The following is an 18323-nucleotide window of genomic DNA, read 5'->3' as shown; positions in this document are numbered from 1 at the left end:
GGGTTCCGCTGGAAGTCAGCCTCCCCCTYTAATACGTTGGTGAGGAAGCTGAGGTGAAGACAAGTGTTTTACCCATGTTCACRCAGCAGACCAGAGGCAGAATTTGGAGTAAGGCCACAAAGCCTGGCATGCTGTGGCTGCTCTTGTTTTACCCTCCCTTAAGCAGAACAACRCGGGAAAAATCCAAAGGGACAGGTAGAGAAAGCACGTCTGTGCTCACAGATGCTTTGGGATGCTCTTCCTAGCCTACTGTRAACCTCAGCAGCTTGAAAGCCTGCAAGCTCCCTGTGTAACGTGTCCTTGYGACTTTTTGTCTGCGGTTGCAAAAAATCTCTCTTTCCCTTCAAAATGCAGGGCTTCTCCCCTAAAGCAAGCAAAAATTCAGTCGACTGTTCAGGTTCTCTGGTATCTTCATTCCGTTAGGAAGATTTTCCAATTTCTGAGAAGAAATGTTTAAAGAAACAGTTTGTTTGGCTTCATTTCAAATATTTAGCTCTTTYTTTTTTCTTTAGCAAGCCAAAGGTCAGAGTGGGATCTGCAGGTCAGGAGCAGAAAAAGCTGCTTTATACAGTGAAACACYAAGACCTAATGAGTTTTGAATGAGTGGTCATTCCTCTGACTGAAGTTTTCTAGCATTTAACAGGAGTTTGCAGGATTGTTGGGTTTTTTCCTCTTCCCTCCCGCTTGGGAATGTTAGAGGGACGAGGAGGCCGTGCACAGTTGCACTTTTGTTAATTTTTGCGGGCTGTGAACCAGTGCAAATAAAAGCCCTTCTGTGAGCAGGGTCCCCTTTCCAGGCTCGTCACCGAGACGAACCCGATGGCGCAGTGTCATTCTCAAGTAGATATCGTTCACGCGCAAGACATTCCAGGGGGGTGACAAACCCATCACCTCTGGGAAACCCCCTCGTTTGGAGAACACATTTGGGGATTGTTCTCGGTGCGTGATGTCCATGCCACCGCGCCTCGAGCTGCTGCTGTCCCACGACAAAATTTTCCATGGGATTTCTGGTGCAAGGCTTGGATTTCGGATGCAAGACGGTTTGTTGCTAGACAGGATTGTTTCAGCAGTTRTGAGAGAGCCAAAGCGAGTGGGTGAAAAAGCATGCTTGTGGATAATAATACGCGCTACGGGATTTTTCATTCAGTGGTTTCAGTGTTKCTCCCATCCTGTGCGTAGAAGGAGAAGCAGAACTAATATTGATGTTGATAGTAAGTGTTATTTAGGAGACCCTTGATTTCTAGACGTGAATGGGAAATTGAATAAAATCCAGGAGAGCGAGAGTATAATATAGCGATTAACTGTAGAACTAACTGCGGAGCAATTAGCTGTCGAATTGTTTCTTTGTGGAAAGATGGCTAATGGGAGCCCCGTTTGGAGACTGGGTGGTTCTGCCGGGTGCCGTAAGAGATGAGGACTGAACATTGGATTACATTTAAGAAAACAAGGRTGGGTAGCTTGGGGGCAGGGTGACGGCTATTAGGGTTTGCAGATTGGTGCAGAGATTAATTTGTAGGGCCTGTCTGTTCAGATTTTGTGTTGCTAACAGCTCCCGAGGCGGATGCTGTCCTGTACCTTCTGTTACTCACCCATCTAACTGTACCACGCCGCATCTTCCTCCTCTGCCAAGAATGTGGGCGTAATYGTGGATTCAGGACTAACCATGTTGGAACATATCAAGATCAGTTATTTTTACCGTTTTTAGGACTATTGCCAGGCTACGCCCTCTTCTCTCCACAGTTGAGAGCACAGTTTCAAATGCTGAGCACAATCCCTAGAGTTGGTTCCAGCAGTTGCTTGCCTGCCGGGCTGGCCTCCCCACTGTCAGTCAGCAGGATGTGGCTACTTCTCACAAGGATAAGACCACATTGGTCTTTGGGAACAGGGTGGGTTTCTGATTATACACCACAAGTCTCGTTGAATCCAGTGGTAAAGTCCCCATCTTGTATGTCRAGAGCCTGTGTTTTCTGTAATGTCATGCTTGTCACTGGATGCTGGAACTCTTTTTCTCTCGTCCTCCCTTCTTTTCTACCCAGATTTTGGTTAAGGCTTTTCATAACTGTGTTGCTGTGCGTTGGTTTAGCTCTGGAAGAGACTACTAAACCTCGCGGGAGGCGTGATCAGTCTGTTAGCCAAGAGTTCTCGATCAGCAGCCGAGCTTCTGCATTCCACGTTTCCTGCTGGAAACTSTATCGTTGTCAGCTAGAAGTCACACCAAACCATGCTGGTCCTTCTGGCGTGACGTTGTTTTTAGTCTGCCCTAGATTATGGTGGAGCACAGACTTCAAATAACTGCACTGAAAAGGGCTTTGAGCCAAGCTGCTTGACTCCAAAATTGAGTAACRGCTGAACTCCTTCCTCACATCTAGCAGCAGTCTAGATTTATGAACCTTGTTCAGAGCTACCTGGACTATAGCTTATGGATAAGGACTTTTTGGCTTTTATAGAGGCATTACTGTTCTAATTTCTATCAGTTTTATTGATCTTCCGCTATATTTAGGACCTGAAAGACTTGTGTTCAAGCCCTTTTGTTGCCGCAGACTTTTCACATTACCTTAGGCAGCACGTTAAGTCTCTGTTTCAGTCTCCTGCTCAATCAGATGAACAGATGATGCCATGTTTTACTAGGAAGATGAATTTAAGACRACCAGGTGCCCAGTTACTCTGGTTACAGCAGCTGTGTGGATTTTCAAATGGCAACTTGATACTCAAACACCTTTGTTTTAATTCAAGGTGTTTCAGTTTCATTTGAAATTTGTAGACTATCAGAGAGTTTCAGGGTGAGATTTTGGAAGGAAATTAAAAATAGGACAGCAAAAGTTTTGGGGGACAGAACTGCCATTTGAAAAGTTCAGCCTCAACATTATAACTAAACAGCAGAGCAGCGTAAGTTGTGAAAGTGTTGAGCRCTCATCAGCTGTCTATACTACAAGATATACTAGAAAGCTAAACAAAAAAAAMCATTACTTTGTATTGCAGTGTGTAAAAATAAAACTGAATAAACATTAGCACAGTGGTGTTCTTTCAAAAGAGACCAAGGGCACTGAACTTGGATGACAGTTGCATGTTTAACTGCAATGATCTTCCCGGGAAATCAGACCCTGAATATTTTGGCCCTGCATATGTTAAAGTGATCATCAGAAATATTACGGCTTTCTGAGAAACAGTCTGAGTGGCTTTTTATCCCCAAGATAAAATTCACCCAAGAGGGTGAATTAAAGTGCTCCTGATGGTGGTATAAGGCTCTTGCACAGTCTTGGCAGAACAAAACCTCTGGAATTGAATCTTCAGGTTGTTTCATCTCCCAAGAACGTGTTCAAGAGGATTTAGAATTATTATTACTTCTGCGTGAAAGGTTAACAGATCTTCTGTGCTGTATACAAATGCAGGATAAATTATTCTTAGCTGCTTGTTACAGATAGCTCCTTAAATAGCCTTCCAAAAATAGGCCGAGTGATTTCAAAATGTGATTTAAAAGGATATTGCTGTATGTGATCTACAGTAGATATTTTGTCAGTGCCATTGCCTGATGAGGCTTATACAAAAATACAACTCTAAATGGCCTTACCTCTGCTCCCCTTGTTTTACTGTCTTGCTATCCATTTTCTTTCTAACCTCTTAAGACAAAAACTCATTTGCTTTGTAGAGGAAATGAGTTCATCTGAAGGCTAAATAAATAGCTGAACAACTAAAAATTTCCCTGTAGTAACTACTTGTGTTTTCTTCAGTTTTGGCCGAGTGAATTGTTGACACCCCCACACTCTTCAGCTCCCCTCAGTCTACCTTCATCTCTGTCCTTCGGGATTTTTTTGCAGAGCTTTAACTCCTCTTGGCCCCAAAGTAGTTTTTGTTCCCAGTTGTGGAATATTTGATGTAACTGAATTGTCTCATTGTCGCTAATTATCTTGGGGCGGCAGACGCGTGCTACCCTCTGTAAAGGTAGGTAGGAAATGGTAGCTAAGTTTCACACACTCCAGTATCCTTGCTTTAAAAGCCGTGGTGTTGCCAGTGTAAGAGTCATTTGAGGGAGGAAAGCAGATGGCCAAGAGGCCCCTAGGCTTGAGGCCTGGTGTGAGCAGTTGTCACTTTGCACCAGCTGAGCCTAACCTGGGCACGTAAATCTTGCGCACACCAGAGAAAGCACTGTCAGGGAGCAGGTTCATGCAGTGGGATGGCTGTTTTAAAGGTTTTGCTTGAATTGTACATTGCTAGGCAGGAGGAGGAGATGACAGAACTTGCAAGGAAGATATTTCATCCACTCTCRCAAGCTGTCCTTGTCCTGTATCTAACAGGAGGCAATACGCTAATGCAGGGCGCTTACTTGCTTTTTAGGTGCTAGTTAATCCCTGGTTCTGGCTTATTTAGAAAGCTGCCTCAGGAGGGTCTAGTTAAAGCTGTATCCATGCTAGGGGTGCAGAGTGCTGGTGTGGAGTTAGCTAGGTCTGGCCACATCATAACCCATGGCTTTCGGCAGCCTCACGGCTCGTGACTAACACAGGTAACTACTGACTCCTTTTGACTCTGTTTGTTGTGTTTCTTTAGGGTCCTCCTGGTCCTCATGGAAATCCTGGCTTACCTGGACCCCCTGGCCTGAAAGTAAGTATTAACTGGCATGAGGAACTTCTGTCTTCTTGTTTCAGAGGATGTCGCGCTGGGGAAAGCGCAGGCTTTTGCATCCTGCTCTGTAGAAAATGAAGAGTAGCTGAAASCATTTATCCCCTCCCCTCTGCTCACACACGGACCCTCCAGCAGCACGGCCAAAGTCTTTTACTGTGCTTGTGAGAGACCCTGCAGTGCATCTTGGTTCTTGAGTCCACCTAATTTCAAAGGCTGCCTAATTAGGATCCTGATTAAGCTATGCTGCCTCTGCCAGGGAGTAAATTGTTATGTTGAGACCAGGGCAGTGGAATCCTCCCACTCTAAAGTCTCACCAAGTCCTGATTTGCTTTTACATTCTTATTCCTCCTCTCTGATTGTTCAGTCTCCTCAACTGGCTTTGCATCCAGACTGCTGTAAGCAGCAGTCTGGCGAGAGCTGCAGCACCCCACTTCTTTCTTTGTCTTTCTCTTCCTGAAATACTGTCTCTCCTTCCTGTCGTGCAGCCCTGTCTAACATGCTCTAGGTGACCCTGCTGTGCAGGGAGGTTGGACTAGATGATCTCCAGAGGTCCCTTCCAACCTTACTGATTCTATGATTCTCCGATTCTCCAGAGTTTCTGGGTATCCTAAACTCCAAAAGTCCTTCCAAACTGATCTCACTGCTTCTTGGTAGATGTCTTCCTCTCTCTCTGCSTGAGATCTCATATGTATGGCTTTGTGTTACCTAGAGATTGTGAAGCTCCTGGGAAATTGGTATAGGTTGTTCAGTGTTCATTTAATTATAAGTAGGTTTAGATATTATAATGCTTATACGGGCCCAAAGAATAGTGTGGGATGGTTTTGAGGGGCAGTGCTTTATTGAGGTTTTCATTAACAACAGGAAAGCTGTAGGATATCTCAGTCAAACACAGAGAAGGTGCAAGCAAGAGCCCTTTCTTTTCATGATCTCATCAGTAAGCAGAAATGTTATGAACACTATTGATGCTCTGGGAAAAAGATCCTGGAAACTTGGCACGCTGCCTCTRTGTGATTAAAAATTAGGCACTGGAGACATGCTGGTGAACAGCAGCTGTTTTAAATTCTAAAGTGTAGTTATACGGCCTGAAAAGTGAGGCTGTAAAAGTTCTACATCTGAGTGTTCTGCATTTATTCTCCATCAATGACTTCCAGATCACACTAGTTGAGTTTTACAAGTCAAATCGAACTACTTTTATCTAACTTCCAGCCCTGCAAATTTAGTCTGGTCCAATCTGTAGACTCAAGCTATGTCTCTGTGTTTTGGAAGGGGGGGAGGTTGTTTTTGTTTTGTACCTTTAGCCCAATGCCTTGTCAGAAACCATCATTTGACTGTAAAGTTGTATTGACTTACCTTCTGGTAGAAATAAAAACTTCCTGCAAGTGGTTTTTCTTCATCCCGCTGGGCACTTTGTCTGGCAACAGAAGGCTCTCAGTGGGCTCGTCATAACTCCCATCTCTAGCAGGAAGGGCCTGTTTTGCCATGATAGCGTGATCTGTGTGTAAGAACTACATGTTAGATATCTTTCAAATTCCTCTGGTTTGCCCTTTCAGGAGGCATGGGTCAGAACCCAGAGCTTTGACCTCTGTCTGTCTCTTCATTTCTCTGGTGTTATGCCAGTCTCAGAAGCTGGGTTTCACCAAAAATTTGCCCCTACATTGTAAATGCYTCTGTCCACCAGGCTTGACAAGCATGTGCCCACACCTGGGACCTGACATGTCCTTAGCATGCACAGCCATGGCTGAAGTTACAGACTTCTGAAAGTTCAATCCAGATGATCAGGCAAAGCAACCCCAACCAAAACCTCTCCTGTTGAGAGTTGTTCAAGTGGCAACCAGCTGCTGGACTAGGCCTTCCCTAGATAGCTCTTAGTACTGTGGAAAAAACAAGCAATCCAAGAAAGGAAACTGAACTTTCCCAGATAGATACAGCTTGGAAACAATGACTAACACCAAGTCATTGTCGCTCAGGAACTAAACCAGAAGCGCAATWCTTATCAACTGAATTAACAGAGCACTCATAAGATCGGACAATCAACCACGCAGTTGATTGCCCAGTCTTACGAGTGCTCCGTTATTTCAGCGTACAAGAGATCTGATACTGCAGCGCAGCTGGCAGCAATATGCACGTTTGTGTTCATGTCTCTTGTCCAGTTGTATCTCATTAGCGAGCACTAGCGTTGTGTTGTCAGGCTATCTCATTTCTGAATCTCTTCTGCGCAGAGAGTCTTCCTTATTCTCATCGCTGGAGCTGAGTACCTGCAAGTCCTTGGACTTAGCCCGGTCCTTTGGAGAAGTTGTGTGTAGCTCTTGAGCCAAATTCCTGCTGATCTCTTTGGGCGCAGTTCCATTGACTGCAGTGGTGTTCCACCCACTCGCACCACCCAAGAATTTAGCCCATTGTGCTTTTCTCAGCGATTTCTAATGTGCAAGTTCTTAAAGGGGCCTTCTTGCCACTTTTTGCATTTTGTTTGTTGTTCTTGGCAGTTGCAAAATTACTGTTGCATCTAGTTTATGAACATTGTGGTTATATTAGACAAGATCTTAATCTGATGTAGACACACACTGGAGCAGGGACTCCAGTGGAGCAGCCTGCTGGCTGACTGACCTGTAAGCTGATGGAGAGGTAGGAGGGACGTTCTTGCTGATGACTAGATGTAGCTCTAAGGATGTCTTGATAGTTTGGGGGATTGGGAGGAGAGTTAACTGTCAGGCAGAGTGAGTTTTCCAAAGCTGTTACAAGAATTGAATTTGCATTCTGTCATCTGGAGACTTTTGGCCTCAGTCTTTAGTATGTTTTGCTTGTGTAACTGCTCTGGATAAATCTCCCCTATTATAATGCTAGGGAGAGTTGACTTTCCCTTTGGGTGAATGGTTTGGCTCCAAGATCACTGATATTAAATACACTTAGCGGTGTTGCAAAGCTGATATGTTTAAATTGCCCATCTTTAGACTTCCTTTGGGTAGGGAAAAAAATGGAAGTAAACATTCTCTTCCTTTACAAGAGGAAGCAATGTGGTTGGTTAGTTGGGGTGGGAAAGTGAGGGACTTGTGGGCAAGGTGCTGAGGCTTAGCAATAGACAAGGCTTTGGGTAATTCTCATATTGTGGTTACTGCAAGAGAAGAATTGGGCAGTTAACCTGCAATTTCAGCCCTCAGCATCCAGATGTCTGTTCTCTCTGGCTGTAATGCTATATTGCTGATTAATCTTGAGAAAGTGTGATCCAGCTGTGGCAGAGGCCCCCACCTGTATCATGATCACTACTACGATGCAAGGCCCAGTCTTTGCTAATGTATTTTAGGGCTTCYCAGTGAAAAATGTGAGAGACTTCTGTTCATTTATGTAGCTCAGTGTCACTGTGCTGAGCAGATGGCAAGATTTATGGAGGGAGGTGGGTGTCTACCTGCAGCAGTAAATTGATTTTGCAGTATAGAAATGAATACTCCGCCATCCTGAGACTGCTCTGATCTGTTCCAAACAGTCGTAGCACCCACAGACTGCTCTAAAGCTCAAGCAGTGGGAGAATTGCCCTGATAACAGCTGCATGCAAAGCAAGATTATCTGCATGACTTCATTTACTGTTTGGAAACCAGGCAGTCTTCATTCAGAATTTGTAGAGACACATCTGCCTTGAATCAGCAGTGCTCCCTACAGTCCGTAGCCAAGTAGTCTCACTCCCCGAACCTTGCAGCTTTTGGAGGATGGTGGAGGAGGAGAASGGGAGATTTACATTTAGTGCAAGGTGGGAAGTTCGTGTCAAACATAACTGTGTAGTTGTGGCGAGGCTGCATGGAAAAAGCTACTCAGCTAGTTATAACTAGACCTTTGTGCTGCTAACGAGAAACGCCAGTTAATAAATACTATTACTCCTTTGTTAGGGTCTCACCTTCCCTCCAAGTACTTCAAGCATTTGACAACCATTAATTAACCCTCAGAACTGTCCTGTGCTTGGGTGGTTAATCTTGAATCCCAAGTTGCTGACGTGGCACACAGACTGTGACTTGTTTATGATCTCAGGAGTGTTAAAAGTCCAGTGCCTAAAGTTGGCATGTCTGTGTCCCAGTTATCCTAACCAGAAAAGATGTAATACAGATCTAAGGTTCTTCGTGCTAAGCCTTCCCTCACCCCTGCCCAAAGAATCTGGCATGTTTCAAATCTCTGTTCTCCTATTTCTATATTAAACTCTATTTGGTGTGCACAACACCTTTTAAGATTTTAAATTGAGACTTTTAAAGGAATCTAYTGGAATTAGGTGTTCAAATGCTGCTGAAATTCCATCCTGTGTTTGTCAAAAGATCACAGTCTTAAACTGGGATTTCTCTTACCATAGTTATTAACGGGGAAAATAAAGAATACAGCTACTTAAGGTAAAGTGTATCTCTTTCTTCTGCCAGCTTGAAAACCTCACAATTACTCCAGCTGTCGTTAACATCTAATTAGTGTAACTTTCTCTCCAGTTTTATTTATTCCCCACAATTAAAGAAAGCAACAGCATCTAGCAAGTCGTTAAACAGGATGGTTTAGCCACAGCAACAGGCTTTGTAGTTATTTTTGTGATGGTAGCTTATAGACAAGAAAGAAAGATCTGTCTAGTATAATAATCATCAAAAGTCATGGCATTACCTTCTTCCAGATATCCCTTTTTTGGTCAATTTAATACTGTCAAATATAATTTAAAAATCTTAATCAGCAGCAGATATGCACCGAAACCAGCCTCAGCAAAACAGAGCTATGCCCAGGAACTTTAATACGTTTGAGATATGAGGGCAAGACAGAGGCAAAACAAAATGTTCTTTTTAATTTGGGGGTTTGGCTGAAGCAAGATGACATCTGTGAACTGAGTCCTTGGATTTTGTCGTTAGTTTAAGTTTTTCATTCCAGGGTCAGAAGGGTGATCCTGGGCTGTCGCCTGGAAAAGCTCGCAACGGACCTAAGGTAAGAAGTTCCCACAGGCATCAGGGTCCATTGCACTAAGCCTTGAGCGTACACGCGGAAGGAGTCGGTACTCCACAAGCGTGACACGTACTCAAGTAGACATCGGGCTAAAAATTAAGACTTAGACCCTGAACTGAGGACTGAAGAGAGTTAGATAAGGTATTGACCACATTGCACTGAACTGTCTGCTGCCACAGCTTCTTGTCATCGAAGTGTTTGTCCATCTCAGGTGTGATCTGCAGTCCGCACTTAAGTCCTTGCTGACACAAGTATACAGCCGCTTAAGGTAGTTATTTAAGCTAGCAGATACACATCTGTATAATGTGTATCCCCACTCTAGGGATGCGTGTGTAGAAAGAGGTAATCCCAATCTAAGTAGTTAAAAACCCTGAAAGCAAAGGAAATGGCATTCCTGCTGAGGAGCTGGGACACGGTAATGTGCCTCATGTCMTGTACACAGTCCTCAGCAGATGGTCACTCTCATGGCAGCCTTGCTCTCTGGTTGAAGGAGAAAGGGGAGCTCCTCAGACTGTTGCACTGCAGACACATCAACCTCGTAGGGTACTAATGAGAGGCCTTTCCACCAAGGTGTACTCGAATTGGCACAAACAACATACATTGGAAAGCGTGGTCTTGTTTTTACATTTAGCAATTGTTAAAGATTAAAGTTCTCTTGCAAATTCATTTCCAGAAGTTACAACCCACGTTTTTGCTGTTTCACRGCTGAATGATTTTTACTGAGGCAACAAGGCCTCACATAAATCTAGAAAAGCTTTAGAAGAGTGATCAGAGCTTCACAATATGTATCTCAGTTCTTTCAATGATGCCTGCACAAAACTTTATAACTTACATCCAAGGCAAGAAGTATGGTTCTCTTCCTTTTAWCATGAGCCTTGCTATAAATGCACAACTAATAGAAAGCATCAGCCATGAAGAAACTARGCTCTTAGTTTGAAACCAGATACATCAATGAAGATACATACAGCAAGCCACACAAATGCAGGATGGATGATGACGCTAGAAGATGTTGAGATGGCTAAGTTTGAAACGATGCTTTTAACTTAAGAGCACGAGATGCCGTTCGAAATTTCTGGTACTGCATTGGAATGGCATCACATGGAAACCATCCACCCGCACAATCTGGAACCGTTTTCTTGCAAGCATGCTTAATGTGAGAAAGGGAGAGATCCAGATCACTTTTAGCTCATGTTAACAAGGTTTGTTCCTGTTAGAAGTAATAGAAACAAGGAGTTTCCAGCAGGAGTTTGGGGAGAAGCCTAATTCTCAAGCTAGTTACTCCAAATACATTTTCAGTAAGCACATGCAGCAACTTGTGTTAAAAACATTAGGGATTTTTTGATCCTAATCAGAGGAGGCCAAAATGGGCTTGTCTAAAAGGTTTCAATCTTGGAGAGATCTCACACCAAAGTGCTTCAGCATTCCTATGATGATTCAGATATTGCCACTTGGGATGGGATGCAATCCCCTTCCAGAAGCACACTGAAAAATATCTCCCACAAGCAGCCTGCAAAGGTTGAGTCTATATGTACTGTGTAGGCAGGTTGAATAATTATACARTCAGGACCATCTGAACTGGAGCTGTGGACTGAGCCAGTGCAGTAGCAGAATATGAGCACAATCACAGGATTTGGCAGGAAGTACCTGTTGTTCTTGCATTTAAAAGCTAGGATTTTYCTGCCTTGGCCATTTAAATGGCCATCGAAAGGCAAATGAAGCATGTGACTGAATGAGATCATTGAAAAGAAGGCATTCATTCTGCTGGCGAAAAGCTGGACTCCAGTGACAGCTGCCATTAATTAACTAGGCTTATTATTTATATGAGCCACTTAATAGAGATGATGTTTAAATCTATATTTCTTTTCCAGTCAATTACTGAAGAACTGATTAGAATCAGAAGTATCAGTAGTTGGGTACTACCATGGGCAAAATTTCAGTAACGGTATACTAGGCATAGAGAAAATACTGCTGAAAATTAATACGACTTGCTTACTTATAGGGAGATGTGGGCTTACCTGGTTTGACTGGGCTCCCTGGACCACCTGGTCGAAAGGTAAGARTATGTCCTTTTCTATCAAATTAGGCTGGTATTTTTATTTTAAAATGTGCTCCTCTGAATTCTTGCAGTTGCAAGAGTTCAGAGTACTTCCAAAAAAAATTAATTAAGCCCTAATACCAAGCAAAGATGTCTTATCCCTGTTCCATAAGAGTGTAAACTCCAGCACAGGATTGAAAAAAAACATCCTAAAGGATGTCCTAGCAAGACCATGTAAGAATGTTGAATGAAATTCTGAATCTAGATTTCTGAGCCTTCTTTTTCAAGTCCATGTCCCCTTTCACTGCATCATCGCTTTGCACCATGACACTAGTTCTTCATCGGGAAGCTGAGTTTAGATCTGGTTCAGCTGATATGGTAGGTAACTGGACCTACAACCTGCACCAGCACTCAAAGGTTGGATTCAGGACTCAGTTAGACACTCCAAGGAAAGCCTGACTCTCTCCTGATAAACACATTTCAGAGAAACTTTCTTCATTCCTTTCTCCTCCTTTTGCCTGGAGGCTGACAGCATCAGTGAAGTTTTGCTTTATTTGCTTCCATATTGATGTTTCAGCAACACTAATATCATCAGAAACRTACCTGTGCCTAAGAGAGGATAAGTAGGGGTAGAGTACAAGTTCCATCACTGCCACCACAGTGTTTGGGTTTGTGTGTGTGTGCGTGGAAGGATAGGTAGGGGCAGAGCACAAGATGATCCCTGGCTTTTTATTGCAGCAGTTTGTTTGTTGATGAATGAAAGTATGCACAGCAATATCTTAGCTATCCACAGCTTGAGCTCATGTCCGCTGTACATCGAGGACACTTCAGCTGATCTTCCAGCTCCAGTCTGTGTTGATAGGCTAGCTTGCTTTTTCTGGAAGTTGGGCCTGTTGCATGGAGCTTGGGAGCTGTTTGGTTGATGTGAAATGGGCTCAGTGGACATCAGTCCCCTACCCTGTGWGCAAATATTGACATGATAAAGCTGAGCAGTTAAAATTGGCATCTTGTTTTAATCGCTTCATCAGTCAATGGGCCATTGAAGATGCACTGTTGCTCAGGCCAATTGCCTGCATGCAGGGGCCTACTCAGGTATGCTTTACGTAAAACGTACTCAGGTACRCTTTACGGCTCTTTCAGGAGAAAAGGAAGCAGTCGAGGTTGAAAGAAACCCTCCTTCTCCGTGACTGTATGTTGTATGCTTTATACTGGAATCAAACTGCYAAGAAGAAGGGCTATGTTCATTTTCTGTCCCGAGGTTGGTCATGCTTGAGGTGCCGTGTGGAACTAGGAGCAATAGAATGATTCGCTAAGGGTCCTTTGCTGTCGCAAACAAGTTGTAACAAGGATGGTCTAAAGAATATCGTTTTCTTAGTGTAGCAGCTTTTAAAACAAAACTCTGCAGTTTCGATTAGCAAAATGCTATGTCAGGAGAGCAAGGCCTCATGCTGGAAAAAATAGAGAAGGAGTAAGAGATTGAACAAACATTGTTGAGTCCAGCACATGGACTTCACATCTGATCTTAGTTCCCCAGGACGGGGCAAAGGCTTCTATTTCTTCAAGTAATAAGCAAATTGGATGCTGAAATTTTTCCTTTGGTGTAGCTTAAAAAAAAAATCTCACAGTAGCACTAGCCCGGCAGTGTTTTGGTGCAGCCTGGCTTTTATTAGTGTCCTGCATCAGAGAAGAAATTTACAGATGTTGGAGAAATGTTTGGAAAAATCTTTTTTTATATGGATTCCCTTCTGGCATCCGCCCATTGAAAATATGCTGGTGTTTGGCTGAAGATGGGCAACAACCTCTTGTCTACAAGAGAACAGCAAAGCCTTGGAAACAGACATAAGAACAAAATTTCCCACTCATCCCATGGAGGGAGTGCAAAAAGARCTGCACAGGCTTGCATCTGGAAAGTCCATGTAGAAACTTTCAGATAGGCAGAAGTTCTCCTCAGGGAACATGAAACACTTTTCCTTCTGAAGGGAGCAACTGGCTCAGCAACATGAGTCGGAGCCACAACCAAATGATGTCTGGCTTTGGATAGCATGGTTCACAACACAGCGTCTGCCCGTGTTATGAATGTACAGACCTTTGCTCTTTTACGTTTTGGAGAGTTTGACCTCAGAGCACCCATGAAGTCATTTTGCCTGTGCCCAACTATGGGTATATGAGACAGCTATTTAAGCAGCAGATAGTAATGCYATGGAGGTTCAGTGCAAGAAAGACATGATGCTCATCTACTCCACATGGAGTAAATACTGCTTTAGCTGAAAAAACAGTTCTAGGGGATGGTGGCAGGACTTGATTGTCTGCTCTGTCCTTCCCTCCTCATGCCGAGGAGGTATCTGTGGGCTTTGGCTTTGCCTGCAGATTACAGCTGCTCTCCAGAGATACCTCAGCAGTGCGCTGCACTGTTGCTCCCGGTCTCAAATAGTGCTGAGAGAATGGCTGTGGCAAAGCGCAAGACTGAGCAGGGTGGCAGAAGTGAGAGTACAAAGCTTGACTGAAACCATGCAGGAAGTAAAGGCAGAGCTGGGAATAGGTCATGGTTTCAGAACGCACCCAATCATGCAGACCATGCTCATTGGCCTCTCTACATTTCCTGTCAAAGTACAGGATGGTCCTTTTTAGCTAGGATAGTGTGAATTATAAATATCATCACGGATGAGCAAATCCTTCACTGGAGTGCAATTTCCTTTCTAAATCACAGCCCTTTGTGCTGAACACCCTGTAATCATCAGGAAGTGTTTGGATAAAAGAGCAAATGCAGTTGTTTTCATACCCTCTGCCCTGTCATTTTAAGTGCTATTTGAAGAGGATTGCGCAGGTAAACACTTTCACATTCCAGCCAACCTTATCATAYACAAGCTTTTTCGTTTTCTCCTCACTATGATTAACCTGAGACAGACATAAYTGCATGATAATTTGAAGAAACACATTCCAAGCTCCCTAGAGCTTGCTATAGTGAGGAGGGTATTTAATAGGATGCAAAAGTAGTAGATTGTCTACATTTTTAACTTAAGAGGTATTTGCTTAGCGTTATAGAGATAGCAAGGTAATGCTTGGTGCAGACATTAGCTCTGGCATATTTTTTAGGGTCTCAAGGGGCTATAGCTTAGCCACCTGCTTTAGGTGGACAACACAGGCTTGCAACTCCCATCTCACSGAAACCCGACCTGTGCAGAATGATGGAGAGCAGCCAAGCTAGGCACCTCTTTCATGTCACTGGAGGGAGGGAGACACCTCCGGTCATGTGTCTGGGATACAGCTAGGTGCCCCAGCTGCCTGGGAGCAAAGGTGATTCCTGCTCCAGGCTGTGCCGGAGGAGCTGGGCGCAGGGTGGGAAACCCCATGGGCTCCATGCTAAATGTCCGGCATGTCTGGATGCTCAAAGCTCAAGGCTGTTACTGTTGGCACCTCTCTCTGTCAGGGACAAGATGGGGGCCAGAACAGTTGCTCTCTGTTTGCACAACGCCCTGTTGGTCTGAGGTCTGGGGACAGGTGATACAGACAGTGGGCCTTCTGCACTCAGGACAGTTTGCACCTTTCCAGASCACCTTCACCATCAGATCAGGCACCCAGCCAGAGGGAGCATCCCCCTTGCTTCCTGCTGAAGTGCAGACACTGGTCAGGAGCCAGAGAGGGGATAAGCAAGAGGGAAATTCAAGGGGAGGATTTGTTAGGAAGGGCAGGGAGTCCTCTGCTCCCTGTTTAGGAGCCACTAGATGAAATGCAGCAACAGCCTTAGGATAAAGAACCTTCGAGGAGGTTCGAATAAGGGCCGGCTGGTAGCAAAATCATCTTTTGGGATAACTGCCATCTTCTTGGGGAGTGCAGCTCAATCAGGAGATAGGCCTGTGATACACGAGCAAAGCTGAGCAGCGGAAAATAGGTGAAAAGGGAATCAAGATTTTTCCAGGCCAAAATGTCTGAAATAACGAGCAAGGAGGAATGCGAAGGGGAGCGGGTAGTAGCCAGRATGGCTGACAGCACCGCGTACCTCCGCCAGCGAAGGCTTAGGCTGCCGGTCTAGAACAGCCCATGGGAAGAATAAAAAAGCAGTTAAGCAGAGGTGTGGACTTCAGAGCAGAAACAGTACTGGGTTCATCTGGTGAGTGAAGCGAAAGGCCAAGTCCTYGGTCAGAGGAGAGTTTGGTTATGGCTTCCAGTGCCGGGGGATGCTCCCCAGCGTGTTTCACCAGCAGGCAGGATGTGTTGGGAGCCTCAGGTTAAGATAGGACAAGTAGTAGAGACTGATTTACAATTAGCGGTTGTAACCTCCCCTGAAACCATTTTGTTATTTCTGTAGTATTTGTTCAAGGATGTTGCTTGTTTATTCTTTCTCTCCATTTGTTTCAAGTTACATTTTTCTGCTCTTTCAGGCTCGCTAATAGCCTCGCTAAACAGTCGTCTCTGTAACTGAATTTAATCTTCTAATCTGCTCCGACTCTGCTTGATGGAAATAAGTTTATTTTAAATAGCTGAAGCAATGTAATAAAGGGAGAGGGAAAAAAATGTGAAGTGCCTGCCACTTGCGGGCTTTACTCAGCGTTCAAAGAGAGCTCTAGGTAAATCCCGGAGAAAGTGTACACTTTTAAGATACGTGCTGACCAGTCTGCAGTGGAACGGGCTAGTTTTGTCCTGTCCAGGGTCTGTGTCTCAAAAAAAAAAAAGATACGGAAAAATTGAAGCAGCTTTATGAAAGGCCTGCAAGAATGGTTTGAAGCCTGCAACACTTGCCAGCTAGAAGGATTAAGAAACTCATTCTAATTAATTCAGCAGAGAGCAGGCTAAGGGACAGCTTGCTCACCACTTTAGGTGGCTTCATAATAAAGGACTTAGGATCTTGTCATATGTTGTAATAATTAAATTAGAAAAACTGGAAGCTAGACAAATTCAATGGGGTGGACTCTTCAGTGGTGCCCAGCAACAACAGGAGGCAACGAGCACAAACTGGAACACAGGAGGTTCCACCTGAATATGAGGAAGAACAACTTTACTGCAAGGGTGACAGAGCACTGGAACAGGTTGCCCGGAGAGGCGGTGGAGTCTCCTTCYCTGGAGATATTCAAAACATGCCTGGATGTGATCCTGTGCAATGTGCTTTAGGTGACCCTGTTTGAGCCGGGGGTTGGACTAGACAATGTCCAGAGGTCCCTTCCAACCTCAACCACTCTGTGATTGCGATTCAAGCTAGGAACAAAACAAAAGCTTCCTGTGGCTTTTTTTTTTCCTGTGGCAGTAGGTGGTTACTGTGGTGTTTCCTATGACATTTCAAGTTTTAAAGTCAAAGTTAACACTCTCTCCAAAATGTAACTGGCCCGTGTCATGCAGGGCTTGGTGCAAGAATTGCTGGATGAAATTATATGAATCCTGTTAGTCAGAAGTCTACCGAGAAATAATCAGTTCTTTCAGCATGGATTTGAGAGCTATGGTTGAAATCCAAGCTTTTCTGAAGCCAGTGGAAAAAGTCCCCCTCAGTTGCCCAAAGCCAACATTTTACCCTACGAGTCTGCACTTTTCTAGGGATTAAGGAAAGTCTAAACGTTTAGATTACAAATATCAGATCTTCACGTAGATACAGTTCTCTAAGGCTATTCTAGGAGCCAATCCATCCCAAGTAACCATCAAGACCAAACTGTGGCTGGTGCAGGCTGCTGTCACACCACATTGCAGCAGAGCTGGGAACATCAGCAGGACTCAGCCACAAGCTGACGCATACAAGAAGTGGGATGTAGAAGGTTGTGTGATTGTGTAGTGCTATCCCGTATCTGAAGACCTGCTTCTCCTCACAGCTTTAGTCCTGCCTGAAAAGAGAAATTCAAACCAAAAGGGGGTTGTTTTACTATGTTCTCTCTCATTCTTCATTTCTTCTTGCCTATTTCAACAGGGATATAAAGGCTACCCTGGACCACCAGGTCACCCTGGAGAGCAGGTGAGTCTTCCCAGTTTCCAACATTGAACCTTCAAAGAGGGATGAATTTAATGACTGCTCATTTGGATCCTGTACAGCCTGCTCAGTGTGGACAGTTAGCTCCTTCTAGGGGCAGCCTGGTACACACATAATGTGTGCAGTTAAATCCCTTGCTACAGGGGGGCTGTGCACATGCATTGACCAAGCATCAGCAGGTTAGTGGGAGGAGACTGCCTTGGAGTTTAATTAACTTCTAATTTTGATTGCTCAGCCATGTTAAGTTTATGTGGTGGAAAAAAAGCCAGCTTAAACTACTTGCCTTTTTTTCCCCCTTTTCATTAATTTCACCTGAAGTTTACTAACCACATCATATTAAGTACTAACATGTAATTCTCCTCCCAAGCCCCTTTCTCCCTTCCCCCTTTTCCCTCCCCTTTTTATTTGGTTAAGTCTGTTTGCAGTTCAGAGAAGAAAAAAAAAAAGGCCAATGAATAGCAGGCCCTGTTAGCAATGATGTTAAAGGATATTATACATGAATCCATTTAGTTTTGAAGAATTTTGGCAGGGCTTCCCCACCAGTAAAACGGTTCCATATGCCAGATATAGATGCAGCCTTACACCTTCTCTTAGCCTCCTTGTTTCAAACTATCTGCTGGTTTCACTGCAGATGGGGGGAGAAGGAGACATGGCAACAGTTGCCTAATGCATGGATCCTACTGAGTTGGCTTCTGCATGTTTTTTCCCTTCATCAATTTATTCCACTGTCTTCCTTTTAATTAAATTCTCTTCTTTCCCTCCATAAATTTGCAT

The 18323-nt window shown here is 44.1% G+C and overlaps 1 protein-coding gene across 4 annotated transcripts in view; it reads left to right on the top strand.

Moving 5' to 3' along the window:
• Nucleotides 1-18323, top strand: part of COL27A1 (collagen type XXVII alpha 1 chain) — a 165740-nt gene that overhangs the window by 30664 nt on the left and 116753 nt on the right. For all 4 annotated transcript variants that reach the window (XM_085320114.1, XM_085320117.1, XM_085320115.1 and 1 more), the window contains 4 exons: nucleotides 4543-4596; nucleotides 9496-9549; nucleotides 11567-11620; nucleotides 17490-17534. In XM_085320114.1, coding sequence (XP_085176240.1) covers nucleotides 4543-4596; nucleotides 9496-9549; nucleotides 11567-11620; nucleotides 17490-17534 — 207 coding nt within the window. The remainder of the gene's footprint in view (nucleotides 1-4542; nucleotides 4597-9495; nucleotides 9550-11566; nucleotides 11621-17489; nucleotides 17535-18323) is intronic.

This window comes from Rhea americana, unplaced genomic scaffold, assembly GCF_003343005.1.
Source record: "Rhea americana isolate MKP2758 unplaced genomic scaffold, rheAme1 scaffold_61, whole genome shotgun sequence".
Classification (NCBI taxonomy): domain Eukaryota; kingdom Metazoa; phylum Chordata; class Aves; order Rheiformes; family Rheidae; genus Rhea; species Rhea americana.
The sequence above is the reverse complement of the archived record's forward strand: the minus strand, read 5'-3'. Positions and strand labels throughout refer to the sequence as shown.